This window comes from Leucopleurus acutus, assembly GCF_964270905.1.
Source record: "Leucopleurus acutus genome assembly, chromosome: 11".
In the NCBI taxonomy this organism is placed as follows: Eukaryota; Metazoa; Chordata; class Mammalia; order Artiodactyla; family Delphinidae; genus Leucopleurus; species Leucopleurus acutus.
In genome coordinates this window covers 40,082,560-40,110,018 of record NC_139152.1, presented here as the reverse complement: position 1 = coordinate 40,110,018, position 27,459 = coordinate 40,082,560, and the positions used below count along the sequence as shown (strand labels likewise).

Genomic DNA, 27,459 nt, shown 5'->3' with positions numbered 1-27,459 from the left:
GGTTGGAAGGGGCAGGTGGTAGTCTTGCCCTTTCTCGTGTCCTTTCTGACTCTAGCTCCTCGCAGAAGCCTGGTTTCTGGCTCGTACTGCCTGCTTTGGGGGATCTTCATGTATCAACCAAATGGGCCATTGGCCACTTCATTAGCCAAGGCAGGAGAAGGGGAAAAGACTAGCTGGTCCAGACAGAAAGTCAACTCCCCTTCCCTCGGCCACATCCCTGGACAGGAAGGTTCTGCGTGGGCTCCTGGGGTGGGGATGAGGCTGTAAGGAGACCAGAGTGGGAAGACTGCAGTCTTGGGTGACTTGTCTCTGCTTCTTGCCAGGTGGGAGGGACCTGTCCACACCCTGGCTCCCTGTACCGCAGTGCCAGCCGTGTGCTTCCCCCGGGCTGACGTTGCCCCCTTCCTCGCCAGTTGGGGTGGGGGAGTCAGTGGATGGGAGGCCCATGGACTTTGGTTTTATAATGTAACCAGTGTGTGTTTGTAGGGGGGGAGGGTGTGTATACCATGTATTTCAGTGAAATATTTAATATATTTAAATATCAATAAAAGTCAAACTCTTTGTAAAATTCCCTGGTCTCTGCAGCTGTTCTGGGCTGTGGGTTGGGTCAGAAGTGGCAGAGCCTGGGGTAGGAGACAGGCCCCAGTCTGGGACCTCTGTGGACCTCTCTCGTCTGTGGTCAGAGGGCTTCCTCTGGTTTTCTTCTTGCCAAGGTGAAACGGCAGCGTCTTCACAGAGCATGACTACTCCAAGACCTGTCAGCATCATGAGGGGCAGGGTGTCTTCCGAGATTTGTCACTCCGACCCCTGCCATGCATGAGCTCAGGAACCCCTGTGGTGGTCTTTCCAGTGCCCTGGCCCCTCCCAAGCCAAACACCAAGTTCTGGCTCCTTCAGGAATCTCTCACAATCCTGATCTCCCAGGAATTTGGGTATTGGAATAATTTCCCTCCCCCTCACTTGCAGTGCACACGAGTGACTTCTAGTCCAATCTGTTTATTCTGTGTTCTCAATCCCCTCCTCCCATTAGGCAGCCATTGGAACCAGGACACCTCCCTCTTTCCCTCTTTGCCCTCCATCCAGAGTTTATCTTGTCCTTCTGCAAACACATCCTGCTCAATACAGACTGAAGTTTCTGTCGTTGAGAATAGAGTGATCTATAAACCTGGAAAAGAGAGGTAGGGTCTCAGATTCAGCCAGGTTAGGCTGGATGGGGGCGGGGGTGCTTAAACCTAGAATGGGCAGAGGTAGTGATGAAGAAGTGGGGCTCCTGCCAATGGATGGTGGTTAGAGGGGTGCGAGGTGGCAATGAAGGGAGCTGAAACACCCCGGGCCTCCCACAGGAGTGCTGTAGATCCTTGTGTCTATTCAGAAGTCATATCCGTAAGGCAAAACGCAAAGACACAGACCAATCTTTAGTTCCTTTGAATGCCAGCACTGCCCAGATTCTGGGGCCAGTTGTCCCTGGTAAGACCAAAACTTCCTATTCCATTTCCCAACTCTGACTAGAAATGAAAGAGTCTCCCAAGGATTTCAGTGAGGGGAAGGAGTAATACTTCCCTTGATCTCCCCACCCTCACCCTTCCAGCCTAACCTGGTCATTGGGCTTCTGATGAGGCAGTGGCGGGGGCTCCGGATCCATGGCATGGTGTCCTCTGGATGCACTCCTGGACTGTGGGACCGCCAGAAGCTGAAGTTCTGAGCATCAGTCAGGGGGACTCTGAAGACCTGATTGGGGACTGAATGGTTGGGGGAAGGGCAGGTTATCCAATTTCTTAGAGTTGTCTGCTCCCTTTTGCGCCTCAGGGCATCACAAGCCCAGCCTAGCAACTGGGCCTGACCAGGTGCTGAGAAGTCCTGGAAATGTGGTCACCACACTGAGTTCCACTTCTGGATTCCAGCATCTCTCCAGCATCTCGCACCCTTCCTTCATGGTCAGTGGAATCAGTCTTGGTTCTTCCTGCTTCTGCTATAAGCCCATCTCCAAGAGAGCTTTCCCCAAGTGCTAAGGTGGTGGAAAAACAAGTGGTCAACCCACGTGGTTTGTTTCCTTTCTTTCTTTGACCGTGCTACACGGCTTGTGGGATCTTAGTTCCCCAACCAGGGATTGAACCCGGGCCCTCGGCAGTGAGAGCACAGAGTTCTAACCACCCAACACACTTGGAAAATGTGCAAGGTGAGTCTACTGGTTCTTTTTTTTTTCGCTCTTTGCTCATTTCAGGTAATTCTCTGAAATTTAGCAGTGATACTACCTCATGTTTGGATATTACTAATAGATATCATTTATCAAGTACCTGTTATGTTCTAAATGTTGTATTAGGTATTAAGTGTTTTTAAAATTTTGAAATAATACCAGTCTTACCTAGATTTTCTTTTTTTTTGGATTTTCACTTTTTATTTATTTGAATAAATCTATACCAGTGTATAAAAATTATATATATATATATATATATTTTTTTTTTTTTCTTTTTTGCTGTACGTGGGCCTCTCTCACTGTTGTGGCCTCTCCCGTTGTGGAGCACAGCCTCCGGACGCGCAGGCTCAGTGGCCATGGCTCACGGGCCCAGCCGCTCCGCGGCATGTGGAATCTTCCCGGACCGGGGCACGAACCTGTGTCCCCTGCATCGGCAGGCGGACTCTCAACCACTGCACCACCAGGGAAGCCCATAAAATTTGTATATTTTTAAAACAAAAAATTATAGCCTAATATTCTAGCTGTATGGTCTTTATAATCATTATTATTTTTTAAATCCCTAATATGCTATTGAGTAGATGTTATATTTTTCACTTAGTTGTTTTCCTATTAATCGATAAAAAGCTTTTAAAAAGTTTTGCTCGTAGAAATAACAGATATTCCTCTTCATGCGTATCTTTTTTAGTTTCTGAAAGTATTTGTTTTTTTAAATTAAACTTTAATTTTGAGATAATGATAGATTCACATACAGTTGTAAGAAGTGAAAGACAGAGATCTTGTGTACCCTTTAGCCATGTCCTCCCAGCCCCCACCGAGGTAACATCTTGTAAAATTATAGCACTTTATTACAACCAGGGTATTAACATATTGATACAGAACGGTTCTACCACCACAGAATCCTGGAGTTGCCCTTTTATAACCACATCCTCCTCCCTCCACCCCTTGGTAATCGATAATGTGCTCTTCAGTTCTATAATTTTGTCATTTTAAGAATGTTATGTAAATGGCATCATACAGTATGGGATCTTTTTTGGGATTGGCTTTCTTTACATAGTAGAATTCCCTGGAGATTCCTCAGTATTTGCATGTTTCAGTAGGTTGTCCTAGGTGCTTTTTTAAATGTACATTTTCTCTAACTTTCACAAAAAATGCGGCAGTATAATTCCAATTTTCAGATGATCCAGAGAGATTAAGTGGTTGAAGGAATTTCCCCAAGGTCACACGGCTTGTTTGGAGTTTAAACTCAGTTCAAATTCCAAAGCTTTGATCCTCACAACAATTCTGTAAGATTGGTAGAGTAGGCATTTTGTGTTTTTTTGTTTTGTTTTTTTAAATAAACGAGGAAGCAGGTTACAAAAGGATAAGTGATTGCCCAAGGTGAGACACTCAAAAGAGACAGAAATAGTACTCACAGCTGGATCTTCTGCTTCCAAGTCTGATTCAGTTTTTATTTTATCTTTCTTACCCCACCATTCAAGTCTACTTTCTCCTTCTTCTCAGTCTCTTCTTGGCTCTTTTTGCCCCCATCCCCTGCTCTATAACAATGCCCCACCACATCCCAGCCATTCTTTAGGAACTCAGACACATCTTTTCTGCCCCTAGCAGGTGACAAATCCAAGATACTTACATGTCTTTAACAACACCTTCCGTACAGCTTCCTGGTACCTTGTGTGGCTATTCTGGTGCACGGAATGATTCCCATCTTCTGAGATAATAGGGGGAAGCCTAGTGGGCTCTGGTTCTTTCTGGTCTGAAACGAGAGCAGACTTGCTCTGAGTACTTAGCAAATGGGGTTATTTGACTTTCTGAGTCTCTGGTCTCCATGCCAACCAGGCACAGGGCAGGGATCTCTCCAAGCCACTCACATCCGATTCTCAGGATCTCAGGAGTCAAATCAAAATGCCTGTGACAGAGGGGAGGGAGGGAGAACAGTGATCAGACCTTCCTCACTACTCTCTTGCTCCTCCCTGACTCCTGGTTTTGAGTGGCCTCCTGCTAGAATCAGGATATTGACAAATACTTAGGGTTAGTGGAGGTGAAAAAGGCCCCTTGTCTGGACGGATATTCCTTTCCTGAGATTGGCATATTTGCAGAGCTTCAGTTGGTCTAACGGGAAATTATGTTTAAGCTAAGTGTTGGAGGATAAGAAGGGATTCATGGGACATAGTAGTATCAGGAAGAGCATTTCGGGCAGCAAGATATCAAGTGCGTTAGAAGCGCTAGAGAGGTCTCAGCTTGCTGTTGACTTAGAGCTGGACTAGTGCTGGGTAAAGTGGAGAGGGACAGGGCCGGCAGCTGGAAAGGCAGTGTAGAGTAGGGTAGTGTAGACTTAGCATTCTTATGGGAGTTTAGGAATCTCCTCTGAGGCAAAATCTGTATCTTACAGTGACTGAAAAAACCAGACCTTCCTTACTCAGTGCTATGGTCTGAATGTTCCCATCCCCCCCAAATTCACTTGATGAAAACTTAATGCCCAAGGTAATGGTATTTGGAGGTGGGGCCTTTGGGATGTGATTCCTGAAGGCAGAGCCCTCATGAATGGAATTAGTGCCCTTGTAAAAGAGACCTGAGAGAGCTTCCTTGCCCCTTCTGCCATGTGAGGAAACAATAAGAAGTGTGCAACCTGGAAGAGGGCCCTCACGTGGCATCCTGATCCTGGACTTCCAGCCTCCAGAAATGTGAGAAATAAATTTCTGTTGTTCATAAGCCACCCAGTCTATGGTATTTTGTTATAGCAGCCTGAATGGACCAAGATACCCAGCCTCTTGTGTAGCGAGGCCACGGGCGAAGAGTTCTGGTAGGCCAATCAACACATCTTCTCCAGATTTTGAATCAAAGATTGGGGTTGCAAAGAAGCTGGGACCATGTAAAGTCTTTTTCTGTTGATGGAAGTTGGGGCAGTGAAGCTGCATCTTGTTTCGAGCAGCAGGATCCGGGGCCCAGTGTCCTTGGTGTCAGCAGCGCCCACCACAGCATCGAATGCAGTGGTGTCTGTGCCCAGCCAGGTCTGCAGCATGATTCTGAACATTGTTTCTGGTTACCCTCTGCCAAGCTTTGTTCTCTGTTCCTTCTACAACTTTTATAGGTTTCCCAATATTCCTTTTTTAATAAACTACTTCATTGTATAACAGAGAAAGTTGTATATATTTAATATATACAGCTTAATGAGTTGGGAGATAAGTATACACCTGTGAAACCATCGCCACAATCTATGCCACAGACACGTACATCACCTCCAAAAATCTCCTCCCACCTTCTTTGTTTATTGTTGTTATTATTTTTTTGACAAGAACATCTAACATAAGCTCTAGCCTCTTAGCGAAGTTTTAAGTATATAACACAGTATTAACTATAGGCTCTGTGCTGTATAGTAGATCTCTAGGACTTATTCATCTTGCATAGCTGAAATTTTATACCCTTTGATTACTACCTCCCTGTTTCTTCCTCCCCCCAGCCTCTGGCAACCACCATTTTATTCTCTGCTTCTATGAGTTTGATTATTTTAGATTCCTCGTACAAGTGGTATCATGTAGTATTTGTCCTGTGTCTGGCTTATTTCACTTAGCATAATGTCTTCCAGATTCATCCATGTTGTTGCAAATGGCAGGATTTCCTTTTTTTTTTTTAAGGCTGAATAATATTCCATTGTATGCATATACCACATTTTAAAAATTCAGAGACTTCCCTGATGGTCCAGTGGTTAAGACTCCGCCCTCCCAATGCAGGGGGCCGGGGTTCAATTACCTGGTCAGGGAACTAGATCCCTCACGCCACAACTAAGAGCCTGCATGCCACAACTAAAAAAGATCCCGCATGCCGCAACGAAGATCTCGCGTATAGCAACGAAGACCCCGCGTGCTGCAACTAAGACCTGGCGCAGCCAAATAAACAAATAAATCAACATTTTAAAAAGTAATAAAATTAAACAAAATAAAAAACCCATTCATGCGTTGATGGACATTTATGTTGCTTCCATATCTTGGCTGTTGTGAATAATGCTGCAACGAATATGAGAGTGCAGATGTCTCTTTGAGGTCATGATATCAGTTCCTTTCAGGATATCTCTTAGGAGTGAGATTGCTGGATTATATGGTAGTTCTATTAATTTCTTGAGAAATCACCTTACTGTTTTCTATACTGGCTGCACCCATTTGCTTTCCCACCACAGTGCACGTGGGTTCCCTTTTTTCCTCACCGATGCTGGTTATCTTTTGTGGGTTTTTTTGATTATAGCCACTTTAACAGGTGTGGGGTGACATTGCGGTTTTAATTTGCATTTCCCTCATGATTAGATGTTGAGCATCTTTTCATATACCTGTTGGCTATTTGTGTGTCTTGTTTGGAGAAATGTCTTTTCAGATCCTCTGCCCATTTTTTGTTGGATTTTCTTTTTTTTTTTTTTTTGCTGTTGAGTTATAGGAATTCCGTATATATTTTGGATATTAACCCTTTATCAAATACATGGTTTGCAAGTATTTTCCCCCGTACTATAGGCTGCCTTTTCATTTTGCTGATTGTTTCCTTTGCTGTGCAGAAGCTTTTTAGTTTGATGTAATCCCACCAATATTCTTTTAATAAATTCATGTTCTGCTTAAATAGGCTAGGTTTGGCTTGCATCTCAGAATCCTGGGCTTGTCAGGAACTGGGTCAAAATTTGCCATTCTCTCTTGAAATTGTTAAGATAGCTGACTCATCTCTGGTGGATGCTGGGGATGCCCCCTCTGTTTTAATTAATTAATTCATTAATTAATTTTTGGCTGTGTTGGGTCTTCGTTGCAGTGCGCGGGCGTCTCATTGCGGTGGCTTCTCGTTGCGGAGCAGAGGCTGTAGGCGCCCGGGCTTCAGTAGTTGTGGCTCACGGGCTCAGTAGTTGTGGCTCGTGGGCTCTAGAGCGCAGGCTCAGTAGGTGTGGTGCACGGGCTTAGTTGCCCCGTGGCATGCGGGATGTTCCTGGACCAGGGCTCGAACCCGTGTCCCCTGCATTGGCAGGCAGATTCTTAACCGCTGTGCCACCAGGGAAGCCCCCCCACCTCTGTTTTATAGTCCTTCCCCAGCTCCTGCTTTCCCCCTTCATCCTGCTTGGCCCCACGCATTCGTCATCATCTGTCCCTCCACACTCCCTTTTGCACTCCAGTGGAAATCTCCTTTAACATTCTCTGAGACAATGACATTACCAGAGTGGGACACTGTTTGAATCCCCTCCCTTGACAGTTGAGGGCTTGGGCAGGTGGAAGCCTGGACTGAACCAGGGGCTGAATTTACTTCATCACAGTTTATAGCAATGAGGGGCCATTTCCTAGAAGCAGTGTCATTTGAGTTTGGTCGTTTGACTTTGGGCTAAGTGAGGGTGTCACAACGTCTACGGCCAAGTAAGTGTAGACTGAGGAGAGAGACCAAGAGCATATTCCTAGTAGGCAGTGGGACCTGGACTACAAGTAATTATTGGTCTGGGTGCAGGTGACAGTGGGAGCTCTTTATCGGGTCCCGAGGCCTCAGACTGTTCTTTAGGGTACACCCAGATGATGCTCTCTATCATCTCAGTTTCCAAGTAGTAGTCTTCCAGCTTCCTGTGTGGGTTACTGTGTGCTTGGAGGTGTATCGGACAGTATCACCCACTTGGATGCCTTCCTCTTGACTCAAGCACCAGTTGGCATATTCCTCGGATCAGTATTTGGCGAGCTGGAAGATATTTTTGGTAACCCGTAGCTTCTGCAAGCTGCCAAGTTTTGGAAGCCACCTGAGGTGAAGGGTGGTGAGGGGTAGGTGAGAATCATGCCACAGTTACTTGTGAAAGGGCATGTTCTGGGTAGAGGGATGCAATGAACTCTTTATAACTCCACCATGGCAAGGTAGATGAATCCATCATTTTGTTGGTAGATGGTATAACACAGGTTCTTCGCTCACCCAGTTAATACTATACTCCATATGTTTTTTTGTGATAAATAGATACGAAGGAAGGGCCCTGACAATTTCTTCTAGAGCCAGGCCATAAATTAGGAGTTGCCATAAGACCAGATTTAATGCTTTGAATGGACCATGAAGGACATACGGGGTAGTGCAAAAGTACTTGGGTGGACCTTCTACTTTTCCAAATTTATGTTGCAGATTTCTCAATAGTAGAAGCTTCCCAGAGCCACTGGGATGGTCACAAAATCTTAGTTTTCCACTGCTTTGCCCATTGCCTCTGTTAGCTGGAACTGGGGCTGATTGGCCGCAATGTTTTCAGGCTGAAGAATTTTTAGAATGGGTCTACCTCAGTGGCTCCCAGGATTCTGACTTTCAGGTTAGGGTGTTTGCCTGTCTGTTGCAGATTCTGAGTACATGGTGGTGATATCTAACAGACATTACTTGCAGTTGTCTTGAAGTTGGTGTCATTGCAAGCAGAGTAATACCACCCTGACTAGAAATGTATACAAGATCAGTTTGAGAGAAAATGTTGTGGTACTGTACATAAAATATGACTCCTGTCTAAGAGGTCGTATCAGCTATGGGGCATTAATCCCTCAAAGTTGAGTGGCGTGTTAACATGGATTGAAATTGGCTAAAGTATGTTTTGAAGGCTATCTTGCACTTATTGTCTTTCCTGAGATAAGGAAATAGTCAGTTCTTTGGGAGGAAGTGGACAAGAGCATAAACCCAGGGAGGCAGACCAATTCCCAGGGCACATTTTACACATGGGGACAGTTCCTTTGTCTCCAGAAATATCTTCCTCAAAGTGGTGCACTTGTTACACAGGGGAGGTGGAGGGGGCACGAGATAACAGAGAGGCTTAGTGCTGGTTGCAGACTGCTGATGTAAAATGGACTACACGGATATTCTAGAGATAACAACAATAAAAAGGGCTAATAATTAGTGACTGTGCTCAGCACAACTATAAAAGGTAGGTACTGTTACTATCTTATTTTGTAAATGGAGAAGCAGAGGCCCAGAGAAGTTCAGTGATTTGCCCGAGGTCACATAACCAGCATATGGCAGAGACATGAGTTTAACCCAAGCAGTTTGGCTCCAGAGCCCATGCTCTTAACCACCGCATTAAACTGGCTCTTGAAATCATCTCATCAGGCCTTCCAGGAAAGACCAAGGACTAAGGAAAAACATGAACTGATAGAACTAGCCTCTTAATGGGCTCCCCTGTGTACAGCTCAGTGGGGGCCCTGTCAAGGGTGTCTGCTTAACTTGGAGAAGCCTTGAGTTGGGAGAGAGACATGATGATATCACCTTGTTCTAGAGGCAGATCCCTGCCTCCCTGAGATTCACTGAATTGTGGAATATCGTTTCCTATGGCCAGCATCGAGGGAGCAGAGAGGACTGGAACCTGGTGGGCCAGTCTTCAGTGGATTAGATCAGTCCCGGTGAGGACAACCAGTGGGGAAATGCCAAGCCCCTGTGGAAAATGTGGTTTATCTGCTGCAATACAGACACAGTCATCCACCTTGGAGGTGCCCACTCCCTAGGCTTTGGCAGATTGTAGCTGTGAGTAGCTTGAGTACCTTCTCCCTTCTGGTTTCAGGTGGATGGGGATGATGGTCTATAGCAGCTATGAGACATATGAGTGTTTCCAAAATACCTTTCTGTAACTTCAGTATGTTTATCCATTTAGAAAGGCAGAGGGGCTCCGAGGTTTTGGCCAGTTCACTCTTGGCTGAATTGTGCCGTTCATGCTCCTGTTTGAAAAGCCAGAACTACAGTGCCCTCTGCTGGAGTCTAAGTGGCATCTCCAGCTGTCTCCTAATAGCGGGTCACCAAACAGGCAGCCAGGAGAGGTCAGGAGAACTAGGAGACTGAGCAGAGGACATTCCAATGAGGGTGGGGAAAACCACCTATGGGACCCCTTTGACACGATCCAGAAAATGAGAATACAAGTGATATATGCTCGGCTTTTACCAAAAATGTGAGATTTACTTTTTCTTTGAAGAGATTCATTTGGAGCTAAGAGCAACTTGGAGGACTCATTAGTGAATTCCTCTGGGAGAAGGAATGATAAAGCCAGCAGTGGAGGAAGATGGAGTGGGGCCCTTTGGATGTGCGGGGCTTGGAGGTCATCGTGTCTGCGGCTGGAGGGCAGCCACTAGAGAGTCTGCGGGGAGAGGTCATTTGTTTCAAGCCAAGAATAAGCATAAGCGCTCTTAGCCACCCCCCCCATCCATTTGCCTCTGAGACACCTGTCAGTGGGCAACGCCCTGAGTGTAGATTTGTGTTAGGATGATGCCTAGCTTGACCACGGGTTTTCATATAACGAGGCAAGGGAGTTAGTTGTCTCAGCAAAGGGCCAGAAAAAAGGGATTTTTTCTGAAATTCTGACACTCCTGGACCAAGAGGGGTGTCCAGGTATATGACGCTAAGAGTAGGTGGGAGAACAGGGTTCAAAGCAGGTGGTGAGATAGATTCAGCAAAGAAAAAGACAGATATATGGCCATGCTCCCCTGGGCAGGACAGAGAAGGGAAAGCTTAGGCACTCAAGGTGAATGAACACAGGAAGCTGGGCTGAACCTGCAGAGGCAACTAGTAGTATTATCAGGAAGGGTGAGTCTGGGAGGGGCAGGAATCTACTGATTAGTAGACAAGAGAGTTCTGGTCACTGGTCAGGGATGCTCTTCTGTGGGTGGCTGCAATTGACCAGGCTCTTTCAGGGCCTGGATGAGCTATCCTTTGAAGCCAGCTAGCATTTGTTGCTTCTCAAGGAATCTTATGGTTAAAAATATTGCTTTCCATGGGAATTCCCTGGCGATCCAGTGGTTAGGATCATCACTTTCACTGCCAAGGGCCCAGGTTCAATTCCAGGTTGGGGAACTAAGATCCCACAAGCTGTGCGACCAAAAAAAAAAAATGTACGTATATATGTGTGTGTGTATATGTGTGTGTGTGTGTGTATTGCTTTTCAGGTACCCTGTCCTGGCAAGTATGTTTTGAGTAGCAGGACAAAGATATTCCAGTCAGAGGGAAGGTATATATTCCATATGTAAATAATAACTTACTTATTATGATTTATAACTTTTCTTCCAATCATCTGTTGTACAGTTTTATGTGCTAGGTCTTAGCTGTATTACATACATTATATAATTTAATCTCCACAACAAATCTATAAGGAAGGCATTATTATCTCCATTTACAAGTGAGGAAACAGGCACTCTGAATTTGCTTAGCGAGTTAGCTCCATGAATCTGAATAACTTTGAGTACCTGATAAAAATGAGTTTCTGAAGTCAAGGATAGACCAAGGTATGCTCTCCACACTCAGTTTTCCTCCTTGGTTTTTCTATTTTGGTTCTTTATCAGGAGGAAAAGAAAGGAAGGAGGCAGAGACTGGCAGAATAGTTACCTGTGTTGACTCATGTCTATGAGTTTTCATTATGACTATAATAAGGAAAGCTTGAGTGGACCCTCACATCTACTAGAAGGGAAAAAAAACTTTCTTCAAAGAAAAATTGTGAATGACTTAAAAATATTATAGTATGTGTTAAGAATGAGAAGTGTTCATAAGTTCATTTTAATGGTTGCTGTTAAAGCCCTCATTGAAGGGCCGATTAAGAGTGTGGTTGATTTGAGCATGGAGAACAGGTTGAAGTGCTAGTACAGGGGGGACAGAAAAAGGTCAAGCCACTTGAGTGAATGTATTAACAAGGTGAAATCAGCCAGAAAGAGAGCAGGGCCAGAGAATCATTCTGAAGACAAGTGTGAATGACAAATTAGAGTCCTGCAAGATCACATGGAACTAAGGGTGAGCACAGTCAGGAACTGTGTGTTCCTTGAATTAATGAATGTAGAAATAGGGATTAGAAAGACTTGGGTAAGCAAGGTGGATGGATGTCGTTTTCTAAGAGCCAAACAGAATGCTGTATTTTCTCCATACATACTTTCCCAAACCAGTTCTGAAGTAATAGGAAGGTATGAGCCAAGTTCCCTGTTACGGTGGTCCACATTCCCAAATCTCTGCCAGCTGACATATTTCAAGCAACCTCAGCAGCACCAGGATTCAGAACCAGGTGAGCTCTGTTGCACTTTCCTGTTGATATGTTAAATAAGGTGAGAGCTAAGAGCTTACTGTTTAATTTAGCAACATCACCATGGATGTGAGCATTGGTGACCAGACACATAAGAAGTTTCAGTGGAGTGGTAGGGGCAAGAGCCTGATTGGCATGGGTTCAAGAGAGACTGGCAGGGCTTCCCTGGTGGCGCAGTGGTTGAGAGTCCGCCTGCCGATGCAGGGGACACGGGTTCGTGCCCCGGTCTGGGAAGATCCCACAAGCCGCGGAGCGGCTGGGCCCGTGAGCCATGGCCGCTGAGCCTGCGCGTCTGGAGCCTGTGCTCCGCAACGGGAGAGGCCACAACAGTGAGAGGCCCGCGTACCGCAAAACAAAAAACAAAAAACAAAAAAAACAAAAGCAGAGACTGGCAGGATATTTAGAGACAGAAAGACCAGACAACTCTTTTGAAGAATTTTTCTGTATGGGGGGTGGGCAGGGAAATAGGATGTAGGGCTTTAAGATGGAAGAAATTATAGCATGAATGTAGGTAGATAGGAATGGCCAGAGATAGAAAAACTGATGCAATAGAGTGTGAAGAATATTGGAGTAGTGTCCTTGAATAGTCAACAATATGAGATCTGATGCACAAGTGGAGGGGTTGGTCTTAACAAGTGTGTAGACCATTCACTTATTATAATAAGACATATACAGGCACAGATGCAGGTAGATGGATAGACATGATTTTGTGAGAGGTTATAGAAATTATCTTCCAGTTGCTTCTGTTTTCACTGTGAAATAGAAGGAAAGTCATTATGTGAGAGTGAGGATAGGAGATGAGGTGTTAGAGGTTTGAGGAAAGAGAAGGTATGAAGTGGCCTTCAGGAGAGTGAGAGAATGCGTAGAACAAGGAAATGTAGTCTGACTTCTGGGCAGCCATAGAGGCCCACTTGAGTTTAGTGATCAGGAATTTAAGGTGAGGCCAATCAGCATGGTTGTTTTTCTCTTGTCTATGAGTATAAACTACTTTTCCCAGGAGTTTTGGTATAATCAGGAGTGGGAAAGGGGAGAAGGTGGCGGAGAAAGAAATGGGGACAATAGCTTGAGGGGACCATTTGGTCAAGAGAGGATTCTTTTTTTTTCCCCAGATGGAATGATTACAGCACATTTGTATACTTATGGAAATGATCTGGGAAGAGGGAAAAAACTGAGGGAGAGGGGGATAATTACAGGAGCAAAATCTTTGAGGAAAGTGTGGATGAGATCCAGTATGCAAATGGAGTCAGTTCATTCATTGTACCAGAGGGAAGGTATAAATGCAGTGGAAGGTTAGATGTGATGATGGAAAGTCTCTTTTGATTGCTTCTATTTTTAGTTAAATAAGGAGCAAGGAAGTTAGCTCAGAGTGAGGATCGAGAGGGGATTTTAGAGATTTGAGGAGAGAGGAGGAGTTGCCTTGAGGAGTGGGAGAGTGGCTAGGGAAATATAATAGGATTTTCAGGAAGTCCCAAGTGCTCACTTGAGATTTGTGGTTATGGTACTAATCATTCTAGGAAGACTAGATGTCCTAGGAGGAGGGCCAAATACATATACCTTTGTCTTCATAGGTTTCCCTGGGGCTCCACACTCCAACTCCCTGGAGTTTCATAGCCTTATCCTGAGCTTCTAGAGTCAGCCTATGTGCCCCGGAGCTTGGCCATGTGGTCCCAGACTTCAGCTCCTGGGCAGCTCAAGGCTTCAAGGAAATACTATGAACAGAACATAATTACTATTGAGTGGAATTTTCAGGTGGAAGTCTGAATAACGTGGTTGAAGCCAAAGTTGGCAGAGGGTGGCCAAGTTCCCTGAATGTCTTTGTGCACAGATATTTCAGGATGTGCACAATTAAAATGACTTGTCAAGAACCTACAATATGCTGCCACTTGAGGGCAAAAGACACACATAGATTGAAAGTGATGGGATGGAAAAAGATATTTCATGCAAATGGAAATGACAAGAAAGCAGCTGTAGCAATACTCACACCAGACAAAATAGACTTTAAAACAAAGTCCATAGAGAAAGACAAAGAAGAATACTATATAATGATAAAGGAATCATTATATTATGAGAAGAGGATATTACACTTGTTAACATATATGCACCCAATATAGGAGCACCTAAATACATAAAACAAATATTAACAGACAATAAAGGGAGAAATTGACAGGAATACAATAGTAGGAGACTTTAATACCTCACTGACATCAATGGACAGATCTTCTAGACAGAAAATCAATAATGCAACAGAGATCCTAAATGACACAATAAAACAGTTGGACTTAATTTATATCTACAAGACACTACATCCAAAACAAAACAAAAACAAACAAAACAAACCCAGAATACACATTCTTTTCAAGTCACATGGAACATTCTCTAGGATAGACTATATAAAGGACACAAAACAAGACTCAACAAATTTAAGAGGATAGAAACTATTTCAAGCATCTCTTCTGACCATAACAGTATGAAACTAGAAATCAACCACAGAAGGAAAAATGAGAAAAAATGGCTTGTCAGAAATGGGAGATGAGTTACAGGGTTCTGGCCGGGATGCAGTGAAAGCAGTCTGTGATCAAAGTGGGAGTTGGAAGTGCTTTGTTATGGTTTTAGCCTTGAATTCCTTCTAGATTTTGAAATTTGCTCTTATAAGGATGAAGCTCTTGCCTCAGCTCTACACGTGGCTGGCTCATTCTCATTCTTCACGGTGTGGCTCAAACATTACCTCCTTGATTACTGTCTAAAGTGGGCCTCTCAGGCTTCCCTGGTGGCACAGTGGTTAAGGATCTGCCTGCCAATGCAGGGGACATGGTTTGAGTCCTGGTCCGGGAAGATCCCACATGCCCCGGAGCAACTAAGCCCATGCACCACAACTGCTGAGCCTGCACTCTAGAGCCTGCGAGCCGCAACTACTGAGCCTGCGTGCCACAACTACCGAAGCCTGTGTGCCTAAGAGCCCATGCTCTGCAACAACAGAAGCCACCACAGTGAGAAGCCTGTGCACTGCAATGAAGAGTAGCCCCTGCTCGCCTCAACTAGAGAAAGTCCGCGCACAGCAGTGAAGACCCAACGCAGCCAAAAAATAATAATAAATAAATAAATAAATAAAGTGGGCCTCTCCAAGTTACTCTCCATCATGGGATCTGCAAACTCAGTTGCCTATAAGAGTCAGGCAGATAATGTTTATGAGTAAAACAACTAAGAAACCTGTCCCATCTAAAGGGGCAGCTGCTACTTTGCTCTGGTCAGTTGTGGTCATGTGGGAATTTAGGGCCAGTGTGGCCAGTTCTAATTTTTAAGAGAAGTCAGAAATGTGGATTTTACATAAAACCTCCTGATTTTTAGATGTGGGTCCAAATTTTTTAAGAAATCACTCTGCAGGCTGAGTCCGGCCCTCTGGCCAGCAGTTTATAACTTCTGATCCATTGCATCAACTCTCCCACCCTATATCCTTCCCAGTACTTGTTATAGTCTGTGAATATCTTGTTTGTTTATTTACCTGTTTATTGTCTGTGTTAGTCACTGTTGTATTCCTAGTGCCTAACACAGTGCCTGGCACAATCAGTTCCCAATAAATAATTATCTGATGTTGGATGAGAAGGGGAGTCTGGATTGGTGCCTTACTTGGGAGGTTTCTATGTATTCTGAAACTATATATATAAATTATAAGTATGAATATATGTATATATGTGTGTGTTTATATAGAGGTGTGTGTATATATGTATATACGTAAATATATGTGTATACACACACACACACACACACACCTGTATATGGCAAATCTTTTCTCTTAGTCTCTCTTTTATTTATTTATTTATTTTGGCAGTGCCGCACAGCTTGTGGGATCTTAGTTCCTAGACCAGGGATCAAACCCAGGTCCTTGGCAATGATAGCACAGAGTCCTAACCCTTGGACTGCCAGAGAATTCCCCTCTTAAGTCTCTTTCTTGTCTTTTAACTTTATGATGTCTTTCGATACAGAATTATAACTTTTATTTAGGAAAAATTGTCAATCTTTTCTCTTAGGCTTCTGGGGCTATGTCCTATGAGGAAAGTTTTCCAAATTAATTTACAAAGTGGTTTTTTTTAAATTTTTAATTTTATTTTTGGTTGCATTGGGTCTTCATTGCTGTGTGTGGGCTTTCTCTAGTTGTGGCGAGTGGGTGCTATTGTTTGTTGAGGTGCGTGGGCTTCTCATTGTGTTGGCTTCGCTTGTTGTGGAGCACGGGTTCTAGGATGCACGGGCTTCAGCAGTAGTGGCACACGGGCTCAGCAGTTGTGGCGTATGGGCTTAGTTGCTCCGCAGCATGTGGGATCTTCCCGGACCAGGAATTGAACCCGTGTCCCCTGCATTGGCAGGAGGATTCTTAACACCTGTGCCACAAGGGAAGTCCCTATACTTATTTATTTTAAATCTGCCTTGTAATCCAAACATTTACCAAAAAATCCTCTTTTCACTTACTTGATAGTGAACTTTTTTTTTTTTTTTTTTTTTTTTTTGCGGTATGCGGTCTTCTCACTGTTGTGGCCTCTCCCGTTGCGGAGCACAGGCTCCGGACGCGCAGGCTCAGCGGCCATGGCTCACGGGCCCAGCCGCTCCGCGGCATGTGGGATCTTCCCGGACCGGGGCACGAACCCGTGTCCCCTGCATCGGCAGGCGGACTCTCAACCACTGCGCCACCAGGGAAGCCTGATAGTGAACTTTGAAGCACAAAAGTTTTAAATTTTGATGGAATCCAATTTATCTGTCTTTCCTTCTGTCACTTACGCTTTTGTTGTCTTTTCTTAGAAACCACTGCCTAATCCCAAGGTCATGAAGATTTTTCTCCTAAGAGTTTTAAAGTTTTAGCTCTTACATTTATGTCTATGGTCCATTTTGAGTAAATTTTTGTATATTGTGTGAGGTGGGGTCCAATTTCATTCTTTTGCATGTGATTATCCAGTTTTTGCCGCACAGTTTGTTGAAACGACTATTCTCTCCCATTGAATTGTCTTGGCATTCTTGTTGAAAATCAATTGACCATAAATTAAGGGTTTATTTCTGGACTCTCAGTTCTGTTTCACTGATCTATATGGCAATTCTTATGCCAATATAACACGGTCTTGATTATAGCAGCTTTGTAGAAGATATGAAATTGGGAAGTATGTCCTCCAACATTGTTATTCTTCAAGATTGCTTTGGTTATTCTGGGTCCCATATATTTCCATATGAATTTTAGGATATCTTGTCAATTTCTACCAGATATCATTATCTTTGGGAGGTATTTCTTTTTTTAAAAAAATTGATATACAGTTTACATAAAATATTATGTTAGTTTCATTTGGGTGATATTTCACTACAAGGAATTCTAAGCATCTAAAATGTGTCTGGAAAGGGATCTCACATTTATTCCCCCCCTGCATCCTAACTCACATACTGAATTTGGCAAATATTCAGGAATCTCCAACTTGGTCCAGGACACTTATCTATGTTTTTATCAGTAATCCTTTAAGGTACCCTAGTTTCTTTTTGTTTTTTTGGCCGTACTGTGCAGCATGCGGGATCCTAGTTCCCCCACCAGGGATCGAACCCGTGCCCCCTGCGTTGGGAACGCGGAGTCTTAACCACTGGACCACCAGGGAAGTGCAAGGTGCCCTAGTTTCTTGATGTATTTTAGACTATTAAGTGTGAATAGCTCAATATTATATATATAGTAGAAGCTCTTCTAAAGAAGCTCCATTGAGGGTACTTCCCTGGTGGTCCAGTGGGTAAGACTCTGGGCTCCCAATGCAGGGGGCCCAGGTTCAATCCCTGGTTGGGGAACTAGATCCCACATGCATGCTGCAACTAAGAGCTCGCATGCCGCAATGAAGATCCCTCATGCCACAGTGAAGATCCTGCATGTTGCAACTAAAGATCCCGCATGCCGCAAATAACATCCAGCGCAGCCTAAATAAGTAATAAATAGATAAATAATAAATATTAAATAAAAGAAACTCCATTGAATAGACTTGCTAGATTAATTAGTGTTCTCCATTTCCTCTGAAAACATATTAAAAAATGCCTGCAACACTCCAGTTGCAGCCAAGAGCTACTCTACAGTATACCTGCACACTTATGCTCCCACTGGAGTTGTGTGCACACCAAGAGTCAGCTGTGGTTCTTCTCCCCATACAATTTATGCCAGGTTTATTCTGTAATTGCAAGATTGCAATTTAATGATATATTATTTCAACTAATAGAATATGTATTTTTAAAAAAAGAGCAGTGAGTGCCTCCATGAGATTTACCAGGGGCACCCAACGCAAACAGTCCCAACCTTTCTACACAAAATGTAACAAGCAAGCATGAAATAAATTTATGAGATATTAAAAAAAAGAGCAGTGGTTTGTATAAAAATGAAATTGGATGCTTTGGAAAAACTCAAACTTCAAAAAATTACACTTTGAATTCAAATGGATGTGATTTAGAAAAGTACCATTTTGCAACTATCATAGAAATAATTGAACCATCACTATATACTAAAACTAGTAAGCGAAAGTTTGATGAAGAATAGGGTATTTACATTTTTTCAAAGTATCTTCCTGGTAATTATTACTAATTACAAAACAAAGATAGTAACTTGACAGTGGAGAAAACTGGAAAACACCACCTTAATCAAATGGTCAAAGTTAACATCACCAATAATGGGACAAAATGACATCACAAGCCTCCTGATGTGATGTATTGAAGACATGATATTGCTTAGTCCTGCCAAAAATATTTAAACCTAATCTAATCTTGAGAAACATCAGACAAACCCAAATTAAGAAAAATTCTATAAAATATCTTGCCTGTACTGTTAAAATTGTCAATGTCATGAAACAAAGCATCAGCGGAATTGTTCCAGATTAAAGGAGACTAAAGAGACCTGCCAACTAAATGCAATCCTTATTGGATTGATTGATTTATCAATAATTAATTAATCGATTTAATTGGCTAATTAACCAATCAAATAATTATTTAAACAATTATTTCTATTTCTATGATCAGTCTTATCCTTAATTTTATCCTAGAAGGAAAAATTTTGTTCTAAAGGACATTAATGGGACAATTGGCAAAATTGGAATATAGACTATAGATAATTAAATAGTATTGTATTGGTGTTAAAATTGCTGAGTTTGATACCTATACTGTGGGTTGTTATCTAAGAAAATGTTCTTATTCTTAGGAAATACAAACTGAAATATTTGAGAGTAAAGGATATAATATGAGCAGCTTATTCTCAACTAGCTGAGAAAAAAATAGATGTTTATATATAGATATGTAAATATATAAATTATATATATATGGAGAGAGAGAGAGCAAGCAAATGTGGCCAAATATTAACAATTGACTAATTTGGGTTAAGGGTATAGGGAATTTCTTTTGTACCAGTCTTACAACTTTTCTATAATTAAAAAAATTTTATTTATTTAGTTTTGGCTGCATTGGGTCTTTCTCTAGTTGCCGTGGCTTCTCTTGTTGCAAAGCATGGGCTATAGGTGCATGGGCTTCAGTAGTTGTGGCGGGCAAGCTCTAGAGCGCAGGCTCAGTAGTTGTGGTGCACAGGCTTTGTTGCTCCGTGGCATGTGGGATCTTCCCAGACCAGGGCTCGAACCTGTGTCCCCTGCATTGGCAGGTGGATTCTCAACCACTGCACCACCAGGGAAGCCCTCTATAATTTTGAAATTATATCATGGAAATACATTATGTATTTATTTATTTATTTATTTTTGGCTGCATTGGCTCTTCGTTGCTGCACGCGGGTTTTGTCTAGTTGCATTGAGCAGGGGCTACTCTTCATTGGGGTGTGCAGGCTTCTCATTGCAGTGGCTTCTCTTGTTGCGGATCACGGGCTTCAGGCGCATGGGCTTCAGTAGTTGTGGCTCGTGGGCTCTAGAGTGCAGACTCAGCAGTTGTGGTACACAGGCTTAGTTGCTCCGCAGCATGTGAGATCTTCCTGGACCAGGGCCCAAACCCCTGTCCCCCGCATTGAAAGGCGGATTCTCAACCACTGCGCCATCAGGGAAGCACTCTATAATTTTGAAATTATGTCATGAAAATACATTTTAAAGATGGTTAATTAACCATTAAGTTTATTTCCTTTCCCTCCTAAATTTGCTAAAATCACATCAAAATAACAACAACAACAATAATGGCATTAACCTTCAAGGTCAAAGAGAGAGCAAGGATACAATAGCAAGATGATATATTTCAGTGGAAATATCTTTTGAAAAATGGAAAGTAGAGAGAGGGGTAGTAACAAATTTATCAGAATAGGAAAAGTTTTAACTTAAGTTTCTGCAGTGAAGGATACATGTAGAATTGAGCTAATTCATTTGGGAGGCTCAAACCTTAGAACGTAGCAGGTACCACAGAAGGTAGAGGTAAAGACTAGGTCCGAGAACAGGAAGGTGGTCACTGAAACTCTGTCTACAGAGCATGTGGCACAACCAGGCAAACCACCATGCCCCAACAAGGAGATAAAAGATTTCTCTGTCCAGCAATCCCACTTCTGGCTATATATCCAAAGGAAGTGAAAACAGAGTCTTGAAGAGGTATCTTCACTCTCATGTTCATTGCAGCATTATTCACAATAGCCAAGATATGGAAACCTAAGTGTCTGTCAATGGATGAATGGATAAAGAAGATGTGATGTATATATATATATATATATATATATATATATATATATATATATATATGCCATGAAATATTATTCAGTCATGAGAAAGAAGGAAACCCTGTCATTTGCAACAACATGGATGAAACTTGAGGGCATTATGCTAAGTAAGATATGTCAGACAGAAGAAGACAAATACTGTATGATCTCACTTAGACGTGCAATCTAAAAAGCGGAACTCAGAAACAGAGTAGAATGGTGGTTGGGGGGTGAGGGGATGAGATGTTGGCCAAAGGGTATAAACTTCCAGTTATAAGATGAATAAGTTCTGGGGATCTAATGTACAGCATGGTGATTATAGGTAATTATACTGCATTATATACTTGAAAGGTACTGAGAGAGTAGATCTTGAATGTTCTTACCACAAAAAAGAAATGGCAATTACGTGACGTGATGGAGGTATTAGAGCTAGTACTTTGGTAGTTATCATCTTGCAATATATTTTAAGCGTATCAAATCAACATATTGTACACCTTAAACTTACACAATGTTATACGTCAATTATATCTCAATAAAACTGGGGAAAAAGAGAAAGATTTCTCTGGAGGAACTGAATCTTGGAGGCACTGCACTCCTGCACAAGATTTACTGTGAGGGACGGCATATGGTGCAAGACTAAAAATACGATGATTAAGTGAAAATCGAGATCCTCAAAGGTGAGACTCAGTGCCCCCTTCACCTGTCTTGATCCCAGTATGCTAGCAGACAAACATGTAACCAATCCCCAGAGAAGGAATTATAGTGTTCTTCCCTGGAGAAAATGTAGAGATCCAGAGGAAAGCTCCCACTGAAGCACACAGTGGATAACTACCCCTGCCCTCCAGGCTTCTAGTCAGCTTTTTAGTTCCTCACTCTTAACTTATAATGGAGAGCCAAGGATCACCAGTTATTTGACAATAGTTATCAATGAGGAAAATAGAGATCAAAATAAACTCATAGGAAAAAGGGCGCAGAGGAAACAGAGCTAATGCAGAGAACAGAAGAAAATTTCAAATAAAGTATAATATCCCTAAAGAAAAAAGAAGATATGGAAAAGGAAAACCAGAGGACCAAAAACAGCCCTTGGAAATTAAAAATATAGTAACCAAAATAAAATGTTATGATACAAAGGTATGGTGATTTTCCTGTAGGTCCACAACTTCTTTATTACCCCTCCCCTTGAGAGTAGGCTAGATTTAGTAATTCTCTTCTAACAAACAGAATAAGGTGGAAGTCACAGTCACTTCTGGGACTGTCATAAAAAGGCATTGCGGTTTCCTTCCTCCTCCCACTCTCTCTCACTCTCTGATCACCTGCTCTGAGGAAAGTTAGCTGCCAAGTGAGAACAGTCAGGCAGCTTATTGGAAGGCCCACATGGTGAGAAACTGAGGTGTCTTGTCAATAGCCAGAGAGGAACTGAGGCCTCCAGCTATGAGATGACTGCAGCCCCTGCTGACATCCTGTCTGCAACCACAAGAGCAACCCTGAGCCAGAACCAACCAGCTAAACTGCTCCTGGATGCCTGATTCACAGAAACTATAAGGTAATAAATGTTCCTTGTTTTAAGCCTCTGTGTTTTAGGGTAATTTGTTACACAGAAATAGGTAATTAACACAGAAGGTTGGAAGATAAAAGTGAGGAACCTCCCAAAGAGTAAATGTTTTAAAACCCAAGGGAAGCATAGAGAAAGTTTAATTAAGTTACAGGACCAGCTCAGAAGGTTTTAGAGCTGACAAATGGAAGTTCCAAAAAGAGAGGAGAGAAAATAGAGGATAAATTAATAAAGAAATAATAAAGGAAAATTTGTCAGAAATAGAGTGCACAAATTTCCAGATTGAAAAAGCTCAGGGAATGTCTATCACAGTGAAGGAAAAAAGATCTACAGCAAATTCCAACATTATGAAATTTCAGAACACTAGGGAACAAAAAGAAAATCAAAAGCTTCTGGAGAGAAATACATCATACACAAAAGAATCCAGCTGGAAGTTAGAGGACAATAAAGGTATAACTTCAAAATTCTCAGAAAATGATTTTCGACCTAGAATTTCATATCTGGAAAAACTGACAATCAAGTGTGAGGGTAGGGCTTCCCTGGTGGCACGGTGCTTAAGAATCCTCCTGCCAATGCAGGGGACACGGGTTTGAGCCCTGGTCCAGGAAGATCCCACATGCCGCGGAGCAACTAAGCCCGTGGCCACAACTACTGAGCCTGCGCTCTAGAGCCCGCATGCCACAACTACTGAAGCCTGTGCGCCTGAAGCCCGTGATCCACAACAAGAGAAGCCACTGCAATAAGAAGCCCGCACACCGCAACTAGGGAAAGCCCACGCACAGCAACGGAGACCTAACGCAGCCAAAAATAAATAAATAAATAAATTCATTAAAAAAAATGTGTGAGGGTAGAATAAAATCATTCTTCACTCAAAAATATACCTCTTACACATTCTTAGAAAACTATTCAAAGATATATTCCAGGAAGGGGAGAGAGTAAACCAAGAAAGAAAACATGGGATCCAGGAAATAGGGAATACAACTTTGGAGCGAGGCGAAAGCAAGTTTCAGGACAGGAGCTATGCGCCAGGAGTAGGAGAAGGCAGAGTACAGGGGTAGGAGAGACAAAGCTTGGGAAAAAAGGAATTGGTAGATTATTTGTTGTGTTTTGGTAGATTGTTTGTTGTGTTTTGAGTGATTGGAAAAATATCATTGGGCATTTAATAGAGCTGTTGAAGTAATTTGTGGAAAAGAGTAACAGTAGTTACCTGGAGAGCTAAGCAAGTGAAAAAATGGTGGCAATTCTTAACTCTAGGGATGAACAAAAAATTGAACAAAAAAGTTATTATAGTGACATTATTTGGCTTAGCAGTGAACAATTTTTACATATTTGTAAGACTACAAGACTATAGATTTAAACTTGTATGTTCTATTGTTACATCCCAAATCATCCAATTTAGTGGCTTAAAACAACATCCACAGGCTTCCCTGGTGGCGCAGTGGTTAAGAATCTGCCTGCCAATGCAGGGGAGGTGGGTTCGAGCCCTGGTCCAGGAAGATCCCATATGCCATGAAGCAGCTAAGCCTGTGTGCCACAACTACTGAGCCACAACTACTGAGCCCACAAGCCACAACTACTGAAGCCCGCATGCCTAGAGTCCGTGCTCTGCAACAAGAGAAGCCACTGCAATGAGAAGCCTGCGCACCGCAACAAAGAGTAGCCCCCGCTCGCCACAACTAGAGAAAGGCCGCGCGCAGCAACGAAGACCCAACGCAGCCAAAAATAGTAAAAAAAAAAAAAAACCCCAAAAACAAAAAAACAACATCCACTTACTATCTCACAGTTCTGTAAGTCTGGTAGTCTCTGCTTAGTCTCACAAGGCTGAAATCAAGGTGTTGGCTGGGCTGGGGTCTTATGTGGAGACTCTAGGGAAGAATCCATTTTCAGGTTCATTCAGGTTATTGGCAGAATTCAGGTTTTTCTGGTTATAGGACTGATGCCTTGCTGACTGTCAGCTGGGACACTCTCAGCTCCTAACTGCCACCCACATTGGCATGGAGGCCCCCTGCATCTTCAAAACTGCACATGCTTCCAATCTCTGAATTCCTCTTTTGCTGTTAACTGGAAAAAACCACTCTGCTTTTAAAAGGCTTGTGTGATTAGATTAGGCCCACTCACATAATCTCCTTTTTTCCATGTAAAGTAACAATCACCAGAGTGTTATCCATCATATTCTGAGGTTCTGCCCACATTCAAAGGGGAGGGGATTATATAAGGGCAAAGTTCATTGAGGGTCATTCTTAGAATTTTGCTTACCACAAACCTAAAACTGTGACATAACTATACTGGAAAAACTAGGATGAGAGAGGGGAAGCACACAGTATAGTATAAGAAAGCTAAATTTTCAACTCTCGTAACAGGAGGAAAGTATGTAATAACCCAAAATGGAAGAAGGGAAATTTGTGGGTTAGGCCAAGTGTGTTTCTCTGAGAGAGGGTGAAGAACTCCTAATTTGGAGACAATAGCATCCCCGTGGCATAATGCCAGGACCCAGCTGGGTGGGGGCACGCAGGGGAGGGCTGGTGTAGGCCTGTTAAGGGATTCCTAGTGTCCATTAGTGGGAATGTGTGAAACAGAGCTGAATACGTGAAACAGAGCTTCTCTGATGGAATTAGAAAGAGAACAGAGTGTGCCCAATGGAGGCCTGTACAAGATCAGTCCTTCTCAATCTTAACGTTGTACTTTATTTTTTCCCAGTTATCCCCTCCCTTTACCCCAACGCAACTTTTGCTTTAGTACCTGCCCACGCTTAGTTTCCTTCACATGGGTTCTCCATTCTGCCTAGAATACCCTTTCTCCTTCATTTCTGTGCTTTCAAGCAATTCATCTTTTAAGACCTTAATCTTGTCACATTTCCTGTAAACCCTCCCTTTAGAATTAGTTTAGTCACTCAGTATCACTTATTCATTCACTCACCCTACAAATATATTTGTCAAACCTCTATTATGTGAGGTACTGCTAGGTATTGTGGATATAATACAGGTCTGATATATACTCCCTGCCTACTAAAACTCCTTCAGTTGTTCCCTATAAAGTTAAAAGGTTTAGCATGGCTAACAGCATACTCAGTTATCTGGCCCCTGCCTAGCTTTCAAGGCCTGCTTCTCACCTCCTGTCTATGCTTTATCTGTACCCAAGGACTTGGAGTTCACTTAATAAGGTTCTCTCAATTCTCTGTTCCTTTGTCTGTGCTGTATTCCCTTGTCATCTACTTGGTTAACTCCAATCATCCTTTAATACTCAGTCCTGGAAGCATTTCCTGTGTGAGGTCTTCTCTAAAGGATCCCCCATTCTCATTTCAAATCCAGTAGCATCAGGTACTTCCTCTTTTGTGGTTCCATAGCATTCCATATTTAATTGAATCATACACCATATTGCAAATTTTTTTGTTTGCATGCTTATCTTCATCTGATGGTCAGCTACTTTATGGCAGAGAGAGGTCTAATCCTATCCATCTTTGTAACGCTAGTCACCAACATAAAGCCTGACACATAGTTGGTGCTTAATAAATGTTGACTAAATGAGCAAATGAATAAGAATACACTTACTCGGTTGAACAAATTGGGTGTCTTAATAAGGATATTAAATGACAGGAGAGGGAATGGATATCTTCCGTATTCCATAATTTTAACTAGTATAATTGTTAATCTTGGGGGATAAAACTCTAACCCAAAGTAGGAAAAGAAATGGCTAAGAAGTGGCCCTTCTAACCCTCTATTCTATGTTCCCCTTACATGTTTCTTCAGTTGTGTCCCTTTTCTTGTTCCGAAAGGCATTTTGATATCCTAATAGATATAAGTTGAAGAAGGCCATCTTGGGTCCTCCCTGTCCTCTTCTGGAATGTTCAGGCGGGAGCACTGGAGTCTGTTTGGTAACCATGGTAATGTCCCGAAGAATCACTATGACTGACACTCCCTTTGTCTAAGGAGGCACAGGATTTATGAGTTCACAGTGGGGCTGGAGTGGGCTGGAGTGGCACAGGAAACAAGGGCCAGTTACCCTTTTGCTTGCCCTAGTCTTTTTTTATTTTTTTTATTTTTAAAAAATGTATCTATTTATTTATTTATGGCTATGTTGGGTCTTCGTTTCTGTGCAAGGGCTTTCTCTAGTTGTGGCAAGCGGGGGCCGCTCTTCATCGCGGTGCACGGGCCTCTAACTATTGCGGCCTCTCCTGTTGCGGAGCACAGGCTTCAGACGCGCAGGCTCGGCAGTTGTGGCTCACGGGCCCAGTTGCTCCGCGGCATGTGGGATCCTCCCAGACCAGGGCTCGAACCCATGTCCCCTACATTGGCAGGCAGATTCTCAACCACTGCGCCACCAGGGAAGCCCTGCCCTAGTCTTATTTGCAGAAAGCAGTGAGTAGAAAGAGCAATGACCTGGGCTTAAATCTTAGTTTTGCCATACTCTAGGTGTCTGACTTTGAATTGATTAAGCTTCAGTTTCTTAATTAAAAAAAAAGGGCGGATATCTAGTTCATAGAGTTATGAGAATTAAATGAGATAATGTGTGCAAATTTCCTCAGCATAGTGTTCTGCATATAATGGAACCTTATATATGTATATAATGCATATAATAAATCTGAATATGGTACTTTCAAAGTTATTTCAAGCAGCAGTGTGCTGAGCCAGTTCATACTGACTTTTGAGAGCTACTTGCTAAATTTTCAGGCATTTTGCAAGCTGGTTGTTAAGCCATTATTATTATTATTACAGATAATTTGTCTAAACTTACAATTGAATAAAATATATTTATTAAAAATAAAGGTAGTGAATACTAAAAACTCATCTTTTCCTAATTATTTTATTACATTTTACTATTAGCTATGTTCACGAGGTTATTTACATCTTTGTATCTAGATATTCTGTTCTGCTGTTTTCATTATTTTTCCTCTTTGCTTTTCAGTTTGGGAAGTTTCTATTGACATATCTTCAACCTCACTTATTCTTTCCTTCATCATGTCCAGGGTACTGATAAGCCCCTCAGAGGCATTTTTCATTTCTGTTACAGTGTTTTTGATTTCTAGCATTTCCTTTTGCTTCTTATCGAGTTTTC

General features: G+C 42.6%; 1 protein-coding gene across 1 annotated transcript; it reads right to left on the bottom strand.

Moving 5' to 3' along the window:
• Positions 1-1,115: 1,115 nt before the first annotated feature.
• Positions 1,116-26,220, bottom strand: SPMIP11 (sperm microtubule inner protein 11; the record flags this gene model as incomplete). Its single annotated transcript, XM_082850807.1, has 4 exons — positions 1,116-1,164; positions 1,594-1,738; positions 3,821-3,943; positions 26,142-26,220. 4 exons carry the CDS (start codon positions 26,218-26,220, stop codon positions 1,116-1,118), a joined length of 396 nt encoding a protein of 131 aa, XP_082706933.1.
• Between the last annotated feature and the right edge of the window lie 1,239 nt (positions 26,221-27,459).